The 21,060-nt window shown below is 53.2% G+C and overlaps 2 protein-coding genes across 3 annotated transcripts in view; both read left to right on the top strand.

The window, feature by feature from the left end:
* Window positions 1–17,011: 17,011 nt before the first annotated feature.
* Window positions 17,012–19,082, top strand: LOC136320957 (secretoglobin family 1C member 1-like). Its single transcript, XM_066254107.1, has 3 exons — window positions 17,012–17,162; window positions 17,599–17,798; window positions 18,921–19,082. The coding sequence occupies exons 1-3, from the start codon at window positions 17,108–17,110 to the stop codon at window positions 18,951–18,953; spliced, it is 288 nt and encodes a 95-aa protein (XP_066110204.1). The 5' UTR covers window positions 17,012–17,107; the 3' UTR covers window positions 18,954–19,082.
* Window positions 19,083–20,524: 1,442 nt separating this feature from the next.
* The window catches only part of LOC136320956 (ciliary microtubule associated protein 1A), an 8,162-nt gene continuing 7,626 nt past the window's right edge, over window positions 20,525–21,060 (top strand). For both annotated transcript variants that reach the window (XM_066254105.1, XM_066254104.1), the window contains exons 1-2: window positions 20,525–20,633; window positions 20,798–20,998. In XM_066254105.1, coding sequence (XP_066110202.1) covers window positions 20,525–20,633; window positions 20,798–20,998 — 310 coding nt within the window. The remainder of the gene's footprint in view (window positions 20,634–20,797; window positions 20,999–21,060) is intronic.

Below are 21,060 nucleotides of genomic sequence, written 5' to 3'. Positions count from 1 at the left end.
AGTCCATATACTTTTTCTTTTTCTTGTTTTCTTTTTACAGAGACACAGAGAGAGTCAGACAGTCAGAGAGAGGGATAGATAGGGACAGACAGACAAACGGAGAGAGATGAGAAGCATCAATCATCAGTTTTTCGTTGCTATACCTTAGTTGTTCACTGATGGCTTTCTCATATGTGCCTTGACCGTGGGCCTTCAGCAGACCGAACAACCCCTTGCTTGAGCCAGCGACCTTGGGTCCAAGCTGGTGAGCTTTGCTCAAACCAGATGAAGCCGCGCATAAACTGGCAACCTCAGGGTCTCGAACCTGGGTCCTCCACATCCCAGTCTGACGCTCTATCTACTGCGCCACCACCTGGTCAGGTAAGTCCATATACTTTTTAACTGTAACTTCCAAGGTCCACTTTCACTAATAGTCTCAACAACGTACAGTGTTTCAAGGTCATTTGGACATCTGGTGATTTTGTCCTGGCAGACCGTGTGACTGCTGACCCCCTCCTTCAGTGGATGAGATAAAACCCGCTCTGTTCCCCTTCCCCTTTTCCTGCACTGATGCCTGTCTATCCTACCTAACAACAGCATGTCTTTGAAATGTAAGGGTAAATTTTTCCTGCACTCCTCAGAGCAAGCATATCAGCAGAGCAGAAGCCAACCACCTCATTATTATTATTACTATTATCACATTGTTAGCTATTTTATTCCTGCCCACGTAAAAGAAGTTTCATTATATACATTTTTACTTTTAACCAGTCCCACAGATTTCCCTGCTTCTCATTCTCTTCTCCCTAATCTATCACCAATCAATTTCAGATAACCCCCTTCCTTGTCTTCCACTTTGATTCTGATGTACAAAATACAGGGCAAAATGCCGTTTTCCAAATTATTTTTTCAATCCGCTGAGACTTTGATTACCAGCAATTGTCAACAGTTTGGCGAAAACAAACATGAAAGTTCTACAGGACTCGATGTTGCTTAACTTGACAAGGGAGACCTGGGGGGGGGAGGCTCCCTCCCCTTACTAAACATCTCCAGGGCAACACCGCCCCTCCATGGAAGGAGAGCCACTCTACAGAGGGAGGCCCCCTCACTCGGAAGGTCACCAAATCCTAGGAGGGAGACCTCTCCAGGGATTTATCCCCTCTCCCCGGAGGAAGCTCATGTCCAAGGCGAGGCTGGAGCTCCTTTCCACAGAACTGACCCCCCCAAGGAGGTCTCTGTCCCCGCCCCACGTCGCCTGCGCCCACCCCACCCCCCGCCCCTCACCCTCCACACCCCGCAGGGTCCCTAAAATATAAGCGTGTAAAGAGATTCAAAGTGAAAGATGGGAAAAGATACGTCAGTGATGCAGAAGTACAGTGTGTCCACAGTATATATATACAGTGTGTCCGTAAGGTCATGGTGCACTTTTGACCAGTCATAGGAAAGCAACAAAAGATGATAGAAATGTGAAATCTGCACCAAATAAAAGGAAAACTCTCCCAGTTTCATACCTATTCAGTGCAGTTCGATGTGGGCTCACGCACAGATTTTTTAGGGCTCCTTAGGTAGCTATCCCGTATAGCCTCTACAGACTCGTCACTGACTGATGGCCTACCAGAACGGGGTTTCTCCACCAAACTGCCTGTTTCCTTCAACTGCTTATCCCACCGAGTAATGTTATTCCTATGTGGTGGCGCTTCGTTATAAATGCGCCGATATTCACGTGTACTTTGGTCACGGATTCAAATTTAGCGAGCCACAGAACACACTGAACTTTCCTCTGTACCATCCACATCTCGACTGGCATGGCCGTGGGCTGCTCCGCTGTATACATGGTGTTAGGTCATCATCTGCGCATGCGCACATGCTGCCACATCATCCTACAGAAACTGGGAGGGTTTTCCTTTTATTTGGTGCAGATTTCACATTTCTATCATCTTTTGTTGCTTTCCTGTGACCGGTCAAAAGTGCACCATGACTTTACGGACACACTGTTAGGTTGACAGTTTTTTGTTTACATGCAACCAGATTGCAGCAGAGGAAAACACTTTCTGGTGACTTTTACCTAGCTGTCATTCTCAAGATGCACACGAGGTGGCAGCAAAAACATAGTTGTTGGTTTTTTTCCTGGACGGGTCCACTGTGATGTTGATCCAAATATGTGCAAAACAGAACAGCAAAGGACCTGGCTGGACGGCTGGGTTGGTTGGAGCATCGTGCTGAGATGCAGAGGTGGCTGGTTCAGTCCTAGGCTGGGGCACATACAGGAACAGATTGATGCTTCTGTCTCCCTCTCCCCTTCCCCTCTCTGGATTCAACTAAAAAGAACAAAGGAGAAAAAAAATTAAGCAACAGCACTGCCCACTTCATTAAATGAGCATCCAGACCTGGTAATAATTCCTATTTTAAGACCCTCACATGCCTCACCTTACCTATTGCTCCCATTTGCCGAATGAAACAGAAACGATTGTTATCTCCATTTCACAGGTGTTTGAACTAAAGACTGATTCTAACACAGTTCAAAGTCCAGAACCAATGGTCCAAGATGGGTTAGAAGAGTGTGCACTCACCTGACCAGGCGGTGGCGCAGTGGATACAGCATCGAACTGGGATGCGGAAGACCCAGGTTCGAGACCCCGAGGTCACCAGCTTGAGCGTGGGCTCATCTGGTTTGAGCAAAAGCTCACCAGCTTGGACCCAAGGTCGCTGGCTCCAGCAAGGGGTTACTCGGTCTGCTGAAGGCCCGCGGTCAAGGCACATATGAGAAAGCAATCAATGAACAACTCAGGTGTTGCAATGCACAACGAAAAACTAATGATTGATGCTTCTCATCTCTTCGTTTCTGTCTGTCTGTCCCTGTCTATCCCTCTCTCTGTCTCTGTAAAAATATATAAAAAATTAAAATAAAAAAAAAAAAGAGTGTGCACTCAGTATCCTGGACAAATCGAGTAATCCAAGTACTCCTTGCAGCCTTGTGGTGAATATTGTACTTTTTTTTTTTAAGTTTTTTCTGTTTTTAAGAAAACCTGCTCATAACCTGAGGGTCCAGCTTGCCATGCTCTCACCCGAGGTGGTGTTTGAGGTGGAACTTGGGCAGGAAACGAGATAGGATAGGTGGAGAGGGAGGAGGTGGTCTGGACCTTCCCAGGTGCTCAACCAACAACAGATCCCTTTAAGAGCACCCTCTGCACTTCTGCCCCCTTCCTGTCTTTACAACCTGTTCTTCAGTCCAGAGCATTCGTCTACTTCTACCCACGTGTCCTTCCTCTGAGGACTCACCTGACAGGAGCTTCCCACAGGCTCAGAATAAACTCTAGAGCTGACTTCTGGCTCCACCACTTACAAGCAAAGAAATGAAAACAGTCTCCTCATCTGTCAAATGGGGAGAACGGCTCCCTCTCGGGTGGCTGTGAGGGTTCAGGAAAGTGGTGCATGTTAGCTCCTGCTGATCATGTAACCAGCACTCTCTCCCTCTGTCCTTTTTTGGTCCATGTCTCATACAACATTCCTATCAGTCCCCTCCTCTCTGCAGCCACCACCACATGGCATGTGAGACCTTGGAGCTCAGGATGGCCCCCCTGCACTCTCTCCTTGCCGTTCGCAGCTGACATCCAGGCCAATAATAAACTGATGTGACTGAGCACCCAGAAGCCCAGGCTTACCCGGGGACACCCTCCCAGTCCTTGCACTTTCACAACCTCTTCATTCCTTGGAGACCACAGCCCGAGAAGGGACACTGAGGGGCCACCTGAAAAGGGGAGGCATCCAGAGGAAAAGGGCAGAAGGACTCAGTGCCCATTACCTCACCACTATAATGACTTGCTCTTGGCCTTCTCCAGAAGCAGAGCAGCTCTGGCACAGAGGGGCCAGACCCACAGGCCACTGGGCTGTTTTCCCTAAACTCCTTCCTGGCATCTAATGTGAGATCATCAAGATGTAGCAGTAATTCATATGGCCTTACTGGGGTCCCTGTAAAGATTAATTTTTAAAACTTATACATTTTTAAAAATTAATTAATTTTAAAAGTTTTTATTTATTAATTTTAGAAAGAGAAGACAGAGAAAGGTGGGGAGGAGAGGGAAGCATCGACTGGTAGTTGCTTCTCCTGTGTGCCTTGACCAGCAGAGCTTAGGGTTTCTAACCAGCAACCTCAGCATTTCCAGCTCAATGCTTTCTTCACTGCACCACCACAGGTCAGCCTATCTATTGATTTTAGAGAGCAAGAGGAAGGGGAGTGGGGGAGACAGACAGAGGCTGAGAGAGAGAAACAATGATGTGTTGTTCCACTTATTTAAGCATTCAATGGTAGCTTCTGACACATGTCCTGACCAGGGATCAAACCCACAACTTTCACATATTGGGAGGACATTGTAACCCACCGAGCTACCCAGCCAGGGCTCCACCCTATTCATTTTGTAAGTTAGCTCTCAATATGCCAATGTGGATTATCTGTGTCCATAGCTAAGAACTGGGACACCTTCCAGTGCATGATGACCTGGGCCTCCTTCACTCACTCCTACCCGACTGGAACACAGGGGACAATGAACTTCTGAGGACACAGTGGGTTCCTGAAATGGGCCATCAAGCCTAGAAATACTTGAGCTTTCATGCTGATTAAGTTTAAGCTCAATGAAATGCTAAAGCTTCTTCCTAAAACAGGCCTTATTAGATTTATAAAATATAATGTGTTATTTTCTTACCTCTCTTTCTTCAACACTAGCCAGCTACCTGTCTATGAAAACACAACAACCATTACTTGACAGACACCAGACGGTGGCCACAGACAGAATCGGGACCTGAGACATGGACACTCCATTCTTCCACCTAAACAATAGACCCCAAACCAAATGTAGGACCCTGAACTCCAGGCCCCAAACCAAACACTGTTCTCCAGACCCAAGTCAGACCCTGGAACCCAAATGCCAGACACCAGAGACTGACACAAGATCTTGGACACCAGATGCCACACATTACATCTTATGGCTAGAGCAGTGTGTGGGCCCCACCCTGGAAACCAGGACATGGAGACACACACAGAGGGACCCCACACCCCAGATGCCACACAGCTCAATACAGATTCAACGTCAGACCCCAGAGACTGAATCCTCGTCTGTAACTGAGACCCCACAGCCAAACTGCAGACATGGAGCTGGACAACGGACCCAAATTTCCACACGACAGATGCAGGAGCTGAACTGGATCCTCACAATGTAAACACAGCCGGGACTTAATACAGAAAACTCATGACTCTGAGTCCAAGCAGCTAGTTCCTCAGATGTGTTTTCATGCCACTAAATGAGGGAACACTGCATAATTTCACCAAACCCTGCAAAAATTAACCCAAATAGCTGACAGTGAACAAAAGTAACAGTAACCCCAGCTGGCAGAGGCCCACGTCTCAGCTGCAGCACTTCCCTGAAGTCAGTTTCTCATCCTTTGTCTCCACATGTCCAGCTCATCGATAGTGTGGGGGATAAAAAACAGACAAATACATTTTCCTTGTACCTTATAAGTCCCAACACCTGTGGTAATAAACAAATGAAGGTAATCAGGTAAACAAGAGATACCCAACATACAATACATGCTCAAGGTAAATTCATATTCATACAATACAGTGAAGTAACAGGGGTCCTCTCACAGGAAGAAGGCTCTGCCTCGTGAAGGTAAGGGGTCGTCCCGGAAGCTCTGGGTCCAGTCATTGTGGAAGGGGTCTCGCCTGACACAGGAGTCCTGTCGCATTGGTTCTGTTCCCTGTGAGCATAGGAAACAGGCCCACCAGAGAGAAAGGAAGTCCTGTCACATCTGCTCTGCATCATTTGATGGTGTGGAAGGGTCACAACTGAGAGAGTAGAGGGTCTGGATTTGGTCACATTGGCTCTGGACCCTGTGATGTAAGAAGGGGGTCTTACCACAGGAGTCATGGTACAGCAAGCAGGACTGGGTCTTCTGACTGTGGTGAGGGGCCCCCCCAGGAGGGGGTCATGTGAGGTTTGGATTTTGTCTCGTGGAGAAGAGTCCCACCTGAGAGAGTGATGAGCTTTCTCCCATGCACTTTAGTTCCTACCATTATGGAGACACAGACATCCAGAGCTGGGGGTGATGGGAGGCGCCTTGGATATGCACTGTGTCCCTGCAACACCAGATGGCAGCAGACAAGCACTCTCAGAACAATTTAAAAACTGACCATACTGAATTTTCAATTCATTAAGTTTCAACTAACTTCAAGGGAATGAAATGGTATAAAATATGCCTCTTGCTCCCATTGCAACTACTGTTGAAACCAGCAGCAAAGGGTAACTAATAATTTCTTCTATTTACAAGTTACAAAATTAACTGCTACACAACATTGGATTCAACATTGATATATAATGCACTATACCCAAAGATTTTTTCTGAACTGCACTGAGGTGTTATTCCCAAGATACACACGAGATGGCAGCAGAGAGGCAAGCTTGGGACACATTGAACAGAGACCACATTGCACCATAAAGCGAATTTCAACAACCTTCAAAGGTTTGAAATTATATAAACTCTGTGTCTTCTTTTCGTTGCAGTTAATCTAGAAATCAGTCATTGAAGGTAACTGGAAAGCCCTCATATTTTAAACTTAGGAAATTAACTCTTTTCTTTCTTTCTTTCTTTTTTTTAAGAGACAGAGAGAGAGCCAGATAGGGACAGACGGTACAGACAAAAAGGGGGAGAGATGAGAAGCATCAAGTCTTCGTTGCGACACCTTAGTTGTTCATTGATTGCTTTCTTATATGTGCCTTGACCAGGGGGCTCCAGCAGACCGGGTGACCCCATGCTCAAACCAGCGACCATGGGGTCATGATGGGGTCATGTCTATGATCCCACTCTCAAGCTAGCAACCCCACACGCAAGCTGGTGAACCTGCACTCACGTCAGCAACCAAGGGGTTTCGAACCTGGGTCTTCCGCATCCCAGTTTGATGCTCTGTCCACTGCGCCACCACCTGACCAGGTTCTACTTGGGATATTTTAAAAACTAACCATAGCCTACTAAACAGCAAGTCTCTAGCAATTTAAAAAAAAAAAAATTAAATAAAGTATTTTTCTTGTTCTAACGGAAGTTAATTTGGAAATAAGTAACAAAAGGCATCTAGAACGTCCTTATATGTAAAACTTATGAAATACACGTCTACATAAAATTGCGTTCAACATTCATAGATAATCCACTATAGCCAACCAATTTTCCTGCTGACACGCCTAAGCTGTTATTACAAAGATGAACACCAGATGGCATCAGAGATGCACATTTGGAACAGTTACTAAAGAACCTATTATATGATACTATGAAGCAAGTGTCAAAAAAACTTCAAATGATTGAAATGATATCTTTCTTGCTCTCATTGCAGCTAAGCTAGAAACCATCAACAAAGGATAACTGGAATATCCTTATATTTAGAAGTCATGAAATATATTTCTGAATAAGCCCCAAAATAAATAGTAATTAAAAGTTAACAAAACTTAGGGGAGGATATACATTCTTAAATGTAAATTAGAGAAAAAGGATAAAAATTCACAATATTTGCATTCTTCTTAACAACCTAGAATAGGTAATTAAATCCACAAAATGTAGAAGTGTGCCTCTCCCCTACTCACCCATCCTGGTCCTACACACACACACACACACACACACACACCATCAATCAGAGGGCCTGCAAACGCTGGTGCCTTCAACCAAAAAGGCAGGGCTGCTGACTTACTGTGAGGTAAGAAACCTTCAGCCACCTGAGTCCTGAGTTCCCAAGTGAGGGCGCGGCCCAGTGAATGCTGGATAGGTGCATTCCATCCCAGGCCTGTCATCTCGGATTTATCCGTAAGCCCCGGTGCCTCATTGACTCCAGGGTTGTAGGTCACTCAATCCAGAAGGTCCCAGGTTCTCCAGGCTTCCTCAGACAGGGATTTTCCAATCTCTAGTCCTTTTTGGCAAGGAAGGCACAGATGCCCCTGCCTGCCCCAGGCTCTGCCCTCTCTGTTCCCACACGTCTGCTCCTGGAAGGGGCTGCTGAGCCCAGACTCAAGGATCGGAGGGTGCCCTGTGCCTCTCAGGGTGATGAGTGGGTGAGTTCTGATGATGTGGAGAGCTCCCAAACCAAGATGTGGCCCAGCCCCGCCGGGAGGGGTAGGCTCAAGGCCTCTCGAGGAGTGGTCTTTTCAAATATACCCCAGTATTTCACCGGTCTCCTTGTGACAGCATTTTGTACTTTTACCACCTATAGATTAAGAAGAAGATACAATGATGAAAACTTGTTCTAGTCTGACCAGGCGATGGCGCAGTGGATAGAGCGTCGGACTGGGATGCGGAGGACCCAGGTTCGAGACCCCGAGGTCGCCAGCTTGAGTGCAGGCTCATCTGGTTTGAGCAAAGCTCACCAGCTTGGACCCAAGGCCGCTGGCTCGAGCAAGGGGTTACTCGCTCTGCTGTAGCCCCACAGTCAAGGCACATAGAAAAAGCAATCAATGAACAACTAAAGTGACACAACGAAAAACTGATGATTGATGTTTCTCATCTCTCTCTGTTCCTGTCTGTCTGTCCCTATCTGTCCCTCTCTCTGCCTCTATAAAACAAAAAAAAACAACAAAAAAAAACCTTGTTCTACATGAGTAACACTCTTGAAAGACTTGGTATTTATTAAACACAATTTTGACAGACATATAAAGAGGAGAGATACAAACAGCGAGGCATATGACTTTATTCATCCCATTGACAATGTACAGTACATTATCAAATTGTGGACCTGTGATTCAGTTCTATGGCCCCCAGCTGCTGCCCGGTGTTGGTGGCTCAGCTGCTGCCCGGTGCTGGTGGCTCAGCTGCTGCCCGGTGCTGGTGGCTCAGCTGCTGCCCGGTGCTGGTGGCCCAGCTGCTGCCCGGTGCTGGTGGCTCAGCTGCTGCCCGGTGCTGGTGGCTCAGCTGCTGCCCGGTGCTGGTGCTGGTGGCTCAGCTGCTGCCCGGTGCTGGTGCTGGTGGCTCAGCTGCTGCCCGGTGCTGGTGGCTCAGCTGCTGCCCGGTGCTGGTGCTGGTGGCTCAGCTGCTGCCCGGTGTTGGTGCTGGTGGCTCAGCTGCTGCCCGGTGCTGGTGCTGGTGGCTCAGCTGCTGCCCGGTGCTGGTGCTGGTGGCTCAGCTGCTGCCCGGTGTTGGTGCTGGTGGCTCAGCTGCTGCCCGGTGCTGGTGGCTCAGCTGCTGCCCGGTGCTGGTGGCTCAGCTGCTGCCCGGTGTTGGTGCTGGTGGCTCAGCTGCTGCCCGGTGCTGGTGCTGGTGGCTCAGCTGCTGCCCGGTGCTGGTGGCTCAGCTGCTGCCCGGTGCTGGTGGCTCAGCTGCTGCCCGGTGTAGGTGGCTCAGCTGCTGCCCGGTGCTGGTGGCTCAGCTGCTGCCCGGTGCTGGTGGCTCAGCTGCTGCCCGGTGCTGGTGCTGGTGGCTCAGCTGCTGCCCGGTGCTGGTGGCTCAGCTGCTGCCCGGTGTTGGTGCTGGTGGCTCAGCTGCTGCCCGGTGCTGGTGGCTCAGCTGCTGCCCGGTGCTGGTGGCTCAGCTGCTGCCCGGTGCTGGTGCTGGTGGCTCAGCTGCTGCCCGGTGTTGGTGCTGGTGGCTCACCTGCTGCCCGGTGCTGGTGGCTCAGCTGCTGCCCGGTGTAGGTGGCTCAGCTGCTGCCCGGTGCTGGTGGCTCAGCTGCTGCCCGGTGCTGGTGGCTCAGCTGCTGCCCGGTGCTGGTGGCTCAGCTGCTGCCCGGTGCTGGTGGCTCAGCTGCTGCCCGGTGCTGGTGGCTCAGCTGCTGCCCGGTGTTGGTGCTGGTGGCTCAGCTGCTGCCCGGTGTTGGTGCTGGTGGCTCAGCTGCGTCGTGTGTTTGCTGTTTCCACGCCAGTCTCCCCGTGGGAACCCAGTTCCTGCAGAGGTGACTGCGCCATCCCTCAGTCTCTCGCATGAGTCACCACGAGGGCAGGACCCTGCACACCTGTGGGCACAGTGGTCTGAGGGACATGAGGAAGGAGTGTGGTCCTGGATGGAGAGGTGGGAGAGGGGGTCGTGGTTACGAGGTCTCTGAGAAAGTCTTTAAAGCAGAGCAGGTGACATTCTGGGTAGACATTGAAGGAGCAAAAACATGGCAGAGAGGAAAGGGAAGGGTGTCTGCCCGCTCACCAGGAGCCCTGCAGGGAGACAGGGGCAGAGGGGAAAGGGAAGGGTGTCTGCCCACTCACCAGGAGCCCTGCAGGGAGACAGGGGCAGAGGGGAAAGGGAAGGGTGTCTGCCCGCTCACCAGGAGCCCTGCAGGGAGACAGGGGCAGAGGGGAAAGGGAAGGGGGTCTGCCCGCTCACCAGGAGCCCTGCAGGGAGACAGGGGCAGAGGGGAGGCCGCTGGAGAGGGAGAGAGGAGCCAGCACGGCTCTCAGACCACACCCTCTACCTCAGCCTCCTCCAGGGGTGAGTCGTGGTGGCCGGCAGGGTTAGGGGACAGGGAAGCCCCTCTGAGGGAACAACAGCCATCCCTGGAGGAAGCCTCGGGGACACGGGGGAGGACAGAAACCTGAAGACGGGGACTAATTCAGACCCTGGAGAAGTTCATTCACTCCCTATGGTAACTTCACTCATCAGGACCAACAGACATAACCAGCATCTCACCTCAGCCAAGGCCAAGATGTTAGCTTCCCAGCTAGGAAGTTCACGCAGGCACCCTCTCTTCACTTCCACCCCAGACCAGGCTTATGTCGGGAAGGAACATTCCAGAATGACTTGTGAGTGGCAGGGACCAGGCCTCTGCTTTCCAGATTCCCAGCCCCGGGTCGTGTCCAGGAGCCTCAACCACGCATGAGCCTGGGGGTGCAGGGGGAAAAGGCCCCATCCAGAGGAGGATGCTGGGCTCCGTAGCTGGCCTGCACGGACTTCCGCGGGCTCGTCCAGCCCGTGTCACATAGCTCAGCCACCCCGCGTCACACAGCTTAGCCACCCCGCGTCACATAGCTCGTCCAGCCCGCGTCACACAGCTCAGCCAGCCCGTGTCACACGGCTCAGCCACCCCGTGTCACACGGCTCAGCCAGCCCGTGTCACACGGCTCAGCCACCCCAGGTCACACGGCTCAGCCACCCCGTGTCACACGGCTCAGCCACCCCAGGTCACACGGCTCATCCACCCCGTGTCACACGGCTCAGCCACCCCGTGTCACACGGCTCAGCCAGCCCGTGTCACACGGCTCAGCCACCCCGTGTCACACGGCTCAGCCACCCCAGGTCACACGGCTCATCCACCCCGTGTCACACGGCTCAGCCAGCCCGTGTCACACGGCTCAGCCACCCTGTGTCACACGGCTCAGCCACCCCAGGTCACATGGCTCATTCACCCCGTGTCACACAGCTCAGCCACCCCGTGTCACACAGCTCAGCCAGCCCGTGTCACACAGCTCAGCCACCCTGTGTCACACAGCTCAGCCACCTGAAGCAGAGGGAAGTGGGTGGGATGGTGGTCTGGGCGTGGACAGCTTCCGTGGCTCCTTCTGCAGCCGGGGTCGAGGCTCACCAGGACCCCTGCAGGGAGACAGGGGCAGAGAGGAAAGGGAAGACACAGAGGATCATCAAGACACTGCACCTGGAGCTCTGTGAGTCCCGGCTCAGGGACCAGAGCAGAATTCAGGAGTACCGTGTGCAGCTCCCTCCCGGAACTGCAAGTCCTGGCTGCTTCCCCGTACATGACTCTGCCCCAGGTGACCATGTCCGGGACTGTCCATGAGATTGTTCCATCAAGCTCTTCCTCCTCCTCCAGCATAGCAGCGCCGGCCCAGGGCTGTGACCTGGCTTCCCTCCAGGGGCCCACAGCCTGGGGCGCTCAGACCATGTACAGCAGGAAGACATGGGTTTATCTCCCCTCAGCCACCGTCATTATTCTGCCAAGGAAACCATAGTGTGAAGATATAAAAGGGAAATTTCCAGATATTTTCAGATAGAGCACATTCACCTAGCTTTCATTACCATATATTTTTACAATTGCTCTTTATTGTTTGTTATTGTCACTCTCTTACTGTGCCTAATTTATAAATGAAACCTTGTCATAAGTATGTCTGTATGGGAGAAAACTGTATATAACCAATCTGGATAAGGGGAGGGTGGTGACTGCCCACTGCCAGCCGGTGCCGTCTCGGGCTGTTCTGTGTTGCTTGTTCTGGTGTCACAACTGCAGGGACAGGGTCCCAGAGCGAGGAATTTGTGTCATCGGAATGTAAGCCAATTCACTGCTCTCTTTTAATGACAATGTCTCTCTGTGAAAAAGATGTCAGCTGACCAAACGGTGCACTGAAGAGATGCAGTAAGATGGTAGACTTCTGTAAAATCTAACGCCTTACACTAGAGAGTATTCTCCCGAAATTCTGTCGTGATATGGAGGCTGTGAACAACTCAGATGCATTTTCAGACAAGAGGGTTATTGGCGGCCAGGACCAGTGTCCTGCTAACAGTGTTGACAGAGAAAGACTTCTTAGAAAAGGGAAGCCACTTTGGTCCCACCTCCTGAACAACAAGCCTCAGAAAGTCCGGTTTGCTGGTCTGTCAGGTCTCTACACAACTTACTGCCCTCAATATTTCTGTGTGAGAAGTAAATGCCTGTATTTTCACTGGGGAACTTTTTTTTGGGGGGGGGGGACATCCAAAAAGTAGCAGAAGGGCCTGACCTGTGGGGGTGCAGTGAGTAAAATGTCGACCTGGAAATGCTGAGGTTGCCGGTTTGAAACCCTGGGCTTGCCTGGTCAAGGCACATACAGGAGTTGATATTTTTGTCTACGGCCATACCACCCTGAACGCGCCCGATCTCGTCTGATCTCGGAAGCTAAGCAGGGTCGGGCCTGGTTAGTACTTGGATGGGAGAATGGAGGGAGCAGTTGATACTTCCTGCTTCTCCCCCCTTCTCTGTCTCTCACTCTAAAAATGAATAAATAAAATCTAAATAACAACAACAACAAAAACTAACAGAAGGAGTCGGTGTAATCGTGAGGATGAATTCCATGATTTACCAAATATCATCTTGGCATTTGCTCATCTGTGGAAATTATAACCAAACACTATATGAGTCAATAGGATATTGGTTTATTTTATTTATTTATTTATTTATTTATTTATTTATTTATTTATTTTTAGCAAGAGAGACTGAGGCAGAGAGAGGGACAGACAGAGACAGACAGACAGGGAGATGAGAAGCATCAATTCTTCATTGCGGCTCCTTAGTTGTTCATTGATTGCTTTCTTTTTTTTTAATTATTTTTATTTATTTATTTATTTTAGAGGAGAGAGAGAGATTGAGAGAGAGGGAGAGAAGGGGGAGGAGCAGGAAGCTTCAACTCCCATATGTGCTTTGACCGGGCAAGCCCGGGGTTTTGAACCGGCAACCTCAGCATTCCAGGTCAACGCTTTATCCACTGCGCCACCACAGGTCAGGCTGATTGCTTTCTTATATGTGCCTTGACTGGGGGTCTACAGCAGAGAGAGTGACCCCTTGCTTGAGCCAGTGACCTTGGTTTCAAGCCAGCGACCATTGAGATCGTGTCTATACTCCCACGCTCAAGCCGGGGACACCACGCTTAAGCCATGTAAAGCCAGAAGCCATGGCCAGGGCCACCATCAGAGCAGCCTGGCCCATGCAGGTTCGCATTGGATTCGGATAGTCGGTGAAGAAACAACGGAGCCACAAACTGGTGGGCCATAGTCTTTAATCCTAGCTTGCACCCGGCGGGCAAGTAAAAACATACACTGGGCTCCAAAACCCACTCACATTCAGTGCTCACAAAGCCACTGACTTATCTGAGTTTCCTAGAATCAAAGGTTTCTAGCTTACCAGCCTTATTCTCCTCAGTTCCCCATCTCCTTCCTTATCCCAGATACAAACTCTACACAAACTGGCATCTCACTCAGCACTCCGCCATCTTGGCTGCTTCTCCTGGCCTTCTCCACGTGGCCTCCTCCCACTGCTGGCTCTACTCTCTCTGCTCTCTCATGCTAATCTCAGGAACCAAGAGAGCAAGCTTCCGCTCCGTCCCCATTTTATAGTGTAGAAATCCAAACTCTTAATCCAATATACAAAATAGGGAAGTCTCTAATACAAAGTCACTTCTCTGAGGCATAATTGGATTGTACCACCCCACATCAAAAAGGGTGGGAAAGGCTTAATCCCAAAACCAAGCCTCAGGCTACAATGATCCTGCCTGCCCCACACACACATTAATATCACCTGGGCAACGGCCTCCACGTGGGTAACGTCATCTTTAACAAAGTGAGCATAATACATTTTATCTGCCCAACAAGCCAGCAGCCTTGGGGTTTCGAACCCGGGTCCTCTGCATCCCAGGCAGATGCTCTAGCCACTGCGCCACTGCCTGGCCAGGCTGTTTGTTAGTTTTTTGGATAGAATGTCTTAGTTTTTCATCAGAGGAAGATGCAAGCCTAGACAGTCTGCATATGCAGAATGTGTTCACCCTCCTGGTAACCAAACCCCACAGAAGACAGAGGCTGGAGCGCCAGGCGAGGGGTCTGAGGGTCCCAGGGGAGGCCCCACGTCATTGGGGGTGGGGGGGTGCTTCTGCGGCATTTGCCTGAAGAAGGGACACTATAGCATGAGACTGTGCTGATGAGGATGATGCAGCAGAGATAAACCCCAGAGCTGCAGAAGGAGGCGACCTAGGCGGAGTGAAGCCGGTGCCCGTGAGGGGTTCTCTCAGGACAGTGTGTGTGGGAAGTGAGGGCTGCAGATCCCCCGATGGGATGTGAGCTGTGTGACATGTCTTCATCTCGATGGTGTGAGGACATCCACCCTGAGAATCTAGGACCATCCACGGTGAGGTCAGCAGGTCTCACTGAGCTGGCGTGGGACGGGGAGGGAGGAGGCAGAGAGCATCCGTGTGAGCAGGTGAGCAGCTGGGACGTCCAGTGGATGCTGTGGGGAGCATGTGAGAACTGCGATGGTCAGCTGGGGCTGTCCCTGAGTGGCTGAGGGACAAAGGAGATGGCCGGGGTGGAGGCTGAAACCCAGGTTCAGAGAGAGAGCAGCCCTCAGCGTGGCCAACTGTGGGGGTGGACGGCAGGGGAATGAGGATGGTAGCCAGCGGCCCAGACAGCAGCCCTGATCACCATCTGGTGTCTGGCCAGTTGGTGTGGGCCGTGGTGAAGCCCAAGGCCAGGCTTTTAGACGTCTGTCCAGAGGATGGAGGCTGCAGCAGCAGCCAGAGAACCATTAGAACAGGCACCCCCGGGCCTGTGCAGACTGGAGGCTCAGATTTGCCCTGAGTGGTCTCACCCACGCAGCCACATTATTTGTCAGTGTTGTAAAGTAACTAAATAAATCCACAATTTCGCGGGTGTTCACAGAGGCACGTAGTCCAAATAAGTTTTTGAAAAGTTTTACTAAAGGAAGAAATTTATTAAATATGCCGGCTGCATATGGCTGACACAGGGCAACAGACCCAATTTGTGCAGCCCCCCAAAACAGTTTCAGGGCTGTTTATACACTTCTAATTATACATGGGAGGGGAGAAAACCTGACATCACGGCATAAGTTTATACCTTTTGTTTAGAGATACATACATTAACCACATGCTTTCAGGAGGGGAGGGGTAGTTTCCATAGAGACAGATACCTGCAAATGGTTCGTTAGTATTAGAAAAGATTTTAATTTAACCTTTTTCTTCCTGTACCTGGCTAGCTATTCACCCTCCCCTCATAGGTTTGTGGAAGGTCAGGGAATCCAAGTCTCCTTCCTCTTCCGCATTTACTACACAATGCCGTTGGCCATCTTAGTTTTGATGCTAATTACACAAGCATAGAAATCCCACTTACAAAATCTTTCTGCACACCTAGCCCAAATTAATAAGATGTTCTTTAAACTTCCTAAAATATTAATTCTGTAGCTTTTGGCACCTTACAACAGACGAGTTCATTCTCCTGTATCCTTGGCTCCTGTGTGTAAGTAGCTGATGTCACCTTGCAACGGCATTGCAGGATACTCATCATAAACAGTATGTGGTCCCTACAGCCAGTGAGAAGCTGGGTGTCCAGGAAGGCCTGGGACCAGGGTCTGGGGTCTGTGACAGGTCAGGACCAGATGGAGGCACGTGAAGGGCAGGGTGAAAAGGGACACCACAGTGACCAGCAGGGAGAAGGCTCGCTTGCCCATTCATTTATCCCGGAAGCTGCAAGTCAGTGCAGAACAAAGGAACCGCGGGTCCTCTGGGCGGGCAGGACTCCCCTGCAGAACACCGTCAGCCACCAGGGGGCAGCAGGGCACTCAGAAACCAGGAATGGCTGCTCCCGAGGCAGCTGGCTGGGGGTCCAGGTGGTTGTGACTTTCTCCCCCAGACCCTAGTCCTCCCTGGGCTAGCCTGGCCACAGGAAGAAGCTCTGGCTCATCTGTGGTCCCTCCTGACCCGCAGCAGGAACACGGCAACCCCTTCAGCCCTCAAGCCCCTTCACTCCGCGCCCCTGTCCCTCTCTGGTCCGCCTCCGTCCCCTGCACGCTGCTGCCCAGCGCAGGCCTCCTGCGACCCTGAGCCCACCTCCCACACGCTGCTGCCCAGCGCAGGCCTCCTGCGACCCTGAGCCCACCTCCCACACGCTGCTGCCCAGCGCAGGCCTCCTGCGACCCTGAGCCCATCTCCCACGCCCAGATGCACCAGGAAACCCCAGAAAGCCCTCCCTCTGCTGCCGCGGAGCCGCCAGCCCGAGTCCCTGGGCTCTGAGCCAGACACCGACCTGTCCAGTGCAGGGGAACTGCCCCCAAAGACAGACCCAGGACCAACCCAGAGGCTGCCGCTCTGAGCCTGGGCCAGAGACCCTTGGCTCCAGCCCCCACCATTCTTGCTCACTGACCGGGCTCGCATCACCCCTCACCTATGTCCACTCATGCCCAAACCTTTCGCGAAACACGGCTCACACAGCACCCAGGCGTGTGGCTGCTCACACAGCACCCAGGCGTGTGACTGCTCACACCCACCGGAGGACGAGAGGAAGGACACGCCTTCGCTGCCCCACCTGTGCTCTCGCTGGTCAGGCCCTGAAGGGCAGGTCGGCCCGCCCCCAGCGAGGTGCCTCCGCTGGCAGACATAAAGCCGGCTGAGGCGGCTCCCCGGGAACCCCGCTGTCTGCCATGAAGGGGAGCAGCTCCTTCCTGCTGGTGGCTGTCACCTGGCTCTGCGCCTGCGGTGAGTCTGCACGGACAGGTGCTTCCAGACATTCCACTGTGGGAGGTGGGCAGGGACCCCCACCTAGGAAGCTGGAAGTCCAGGTGCTGGGCCCCTTACAGTCGGCGGTGCCCCCCTCCAGCCGCTGCCCACTCCAGTCCCCGAACCAGCCCAGCCTGACCTGACCCTCCCAGCCCCAGGCCAGCCAACCTCACACACACGGGAGGGGACCCTGCAGCAGGGGTTTGACCTTCCTGCCTCGTGACCCAGGGAACAGGGAGTGAGCAAAGCTGAGGTTCGGGTGGCAGGCGGATTTGGGGGTGTGGAGGAAGGTGGGGGCAGGTGAGGTGGGCACTGTTGGGGAACGTCTGGAGACCAGGGAGTTTGGAGATGTGGGAGGTCAGGGGCTGGGCTGGACTTCCCTCCCGCCCCGGCATCATCTTGCCCCACCACACAGGGCTGGCCGCAGGGGAGGACAACAATGAGTTTTTCATGGACTTCCTACAAACGCTGCTGGTGGGGTCCCCAGAAGAGCTCTACGTGGGGCCCCTCAGCAAGTACGACGTCAGTGCAGATGCCAAAGCGGCCATAACCTCGGTCAAGTCCTGCATAGACGGCCTCCAGCCCAAGCACAAGGCAGACCTGGTCGACTTGCTGGTACTGTCTGGGGGGGCACCCCACTCCCCACAGCCCTGCCCCCAGGCCCTGTACCCCCCAGATGCCCCAACCTGCCCCAGCAGCAGCCCTCAGTGCGCACACACACACTACACACACCACACACACACCACACACACCACACACACCACACACACTACATACACACACTACACACATACACACACTACACACGCTACACACGCTACACACACACTACACACGCTACACACACACTACACACGCTACACACACACTACACACACTACACACACGCTACACACCACACACACACTACACACACGCTACACACCACACACACACTACACACACACACCACACACACCACACACACCACACACACTACATACACACACTACACACATACACACACTACACACGCTACACACGCTACACACACACTACACACGCTACACACACACTACACACACTACACACACGCTACACACCACACACACACTACACACACCACACACTACACACACCACACACACACTACATACACTACACACCTACACACACTACACACGCTACACACACCACACACACTACACACACTACACACACACACTACACACACACGCTACACACACCACACACACCACACACACATTACATACACTACACACATACACACACTACACACACTACAGACACTACACACACACACTACACACACACAACACACGCTACACACCACACACACACTACACACACGCTACACACACGCTACACACACGCTACACACCACACACACACTACACACACACACCACACACACCACACACACCACACACACTACATACACACACTACACACATACACACGCTACACACGCTACACACACTACACACACACTACACACGCTACACACACACTACACACACTACACACACACTACACACGCTACACACACACTACACACGCTACACACACACTACACACACACACACTGCTTTCCCAGCTTCTAGGAGGGAACTAGCTGCCATGTGCCAGAGCCCACCGTCCCCCCAGAGGGTGGCCTGGGCCTGTCTTTCTGATAGAGCTGTGGCTCTCTAGTTATTGATCATGATGGATGGGACCCCACCTGTTTCTGCTTTCCAGGTGGAAGTGCTGGGCGATCAGGACAGCAAGTGACAGGCTCCAGATGTGGCTACAAGCAACTAGAGGGCCTGCTACACAGGCAGTCCTGGCCACACCCCCACGGCCGCTCAGCTTGCTCGAATGTATCCTCAACCGTTCAATCAATAAAGCCCCTGCCGCTCAGACTCTGGCCCCGGCCTCTTCCCACACTCAGCGAACTACATGCACACCCAACAGCACATACGCAGGGCCACACGCATGAAGCACGCACGTGTAACTTCCCACACAGAGGGCGGACCCACCCACAGGAACCCAGTCTGACTCCCGTAGAGGCCGATGGGCGGAGCAAGACTGACAGGCAGGGAGACCCCGGACAGGAGAAGGTGTTCAGTCGCGGGTGGAGGGGGAACGGGCTCAGAGCAGGGAGGGCAGAGAGCCCCCCAAAGAGGAAGTGGGCAGGCGGGGAGGCCAGGCTGAAGGGTGCTCTGTTCCAGGCAGTAAATACACACAGTACACAGAAGGCACCGGTCCAGGGGTTGAGAGCGAGCTCTCTCACGAGGGAGTCCGGGGGACACTCAAGCCAGAGCCCCCAGAGGAACCCTGAGGAAGTAAAGAGGACCTGCACCTGCTGGTGCAGACAGAGTCCGAGGGAGCAGCTGGCCAGCCGCGGTGCAGAAGACAGAGCAGGGTCTAGAGAGGGGCTGCACCCACTCCCTCCAGCTCTCACCTGCCCCAAACCGGTGCAGGCTCCACACTCACCCCAGCCCCGGGACTCTCTCCTTTCTCTGGAGGAGATACTTCCTGCTCAGCACTCCGCCGGGGGCAGGGCTCAGAGGGCTCAGCTCGGCCCCTCACTGCCTGGCTCTTTGGCAACCTGGATCTGGGCCCTGTGGCCTCACCGCCCCCTTCCCGGACTGTTTCCTGCAGCGAGGAGCAGAACAAAGTCCTGAGACCGGAGCCCTGACTGGCACGGGTGGGAGTCCCTCTGGGACTCCCATGGGAGGTCCTGGCCCTCTGGGAGAGGCCATTGTCTCCATCACACAGACGATGATCTAGAACCCACCGTCCCACAGAGCCACATTCTAGAGCTCAGGGGCCAGGACCCTCCCCAGCTCTCAAAGCCCACCCGGGTGGGAGAGGCAAGGCGGGTAGAGGCCCTCCTCTCCACTTCTTTTCTGGGAAATCCCCGACACCAAGGACCACCTCTGAGGCTCGGTCCTTGGTTGCTCTGGACACACCTGGACCAGAGCGGTAAGGGCCACTCCAGAGGGCCAGCACCGCCTCAGGCGAGAAGCCTCCCACCCCTGCCCCCTGCTCCTGCCCAGCACTGAGCGGGCAGAACCTCCTAGAGCCATGATGGGTGTCAGCGAGGCCTGGAGCAGAGAGCTAGTCTGGGCTTGTTCCCGAGGGTCTGACGCTGCTGCCTTGGGCACTGGAGAGGGCAGAGCAAGCCCACTACTCCACACAGAAGCTTCCGCTGCCCTCAGACCTTGGCCCCAGCGTGTGAGCCCGCTGAGGAGCGGGTGTTCTGCAGTCCTGACCATCCGTGGGGGCAGAGGCAGGGAGGGGTGGGGCCGGGGTCTCCCAGCCCTTGCTCACTGTCTCATCCACAGCCAGAGCCGGCCATGGTAGAGGAAGTGTGGGTGGGAGCCTGGAGGCCCCATCGCCCCAGGGGGCCCATCATGGCCCTCTACAGCAGCCCTGGACCCAAGTACCTGATCCCACCTACCACAGGTAGGTGCCTGGAAGCCGGGGAGGGTCTGGGGGTGGGTGGGCCTGGGGCTGTATGCGCAGGCATGGGGCTCACCCCGGCTGCCAGCAGCAACTCCTCTGGGGTCAATAGGGTGGGGAGAAGATTGGGGTCTGGTTCCAGACTGCTGAGAGCCCCCGCCCCACAGGTTTCGTGAAGCACACTCCCACCAAGTTGTGTGCGCCGGCCTTCAGTTTCCGCGGGGCCCCCATGCTCCTGGCAGAGAACTGCTCCCCGGGGCCTCGCTACAGCGTGAACCCCAAGATCCTGAGGACCGGCAAGGACCTGGGCCCCGCATTCACCATCCTGGGGCGCTACCACACCAAGACCACGCGGACCCCCGGTCCCTGTGAGTGACAGGGGTGCAGCCTTAGCTCGGCCCAAGCCTGTGGTGGCCGCTGCACTGAGCCG

This window comes from Saccopteryx bilineata, chromosome 1 (assembly GCF_036850765.1).
Source record: "Saccopteryx bilineata isolate mSacBil1 chromosome 1, mSacBil1_pri_phased_curated, whole genome shotgun sequence".
Taxonomy (NCBI): Eukaryota; Metazoa; Chordata; class Mammalia; order Chiroptera; family Emballonuridae; genus Saccopteryx; species Saccopteryx bilineata.
This window is presented reverse-complemented; position numbering and strand designations above follow the sequence as displayed.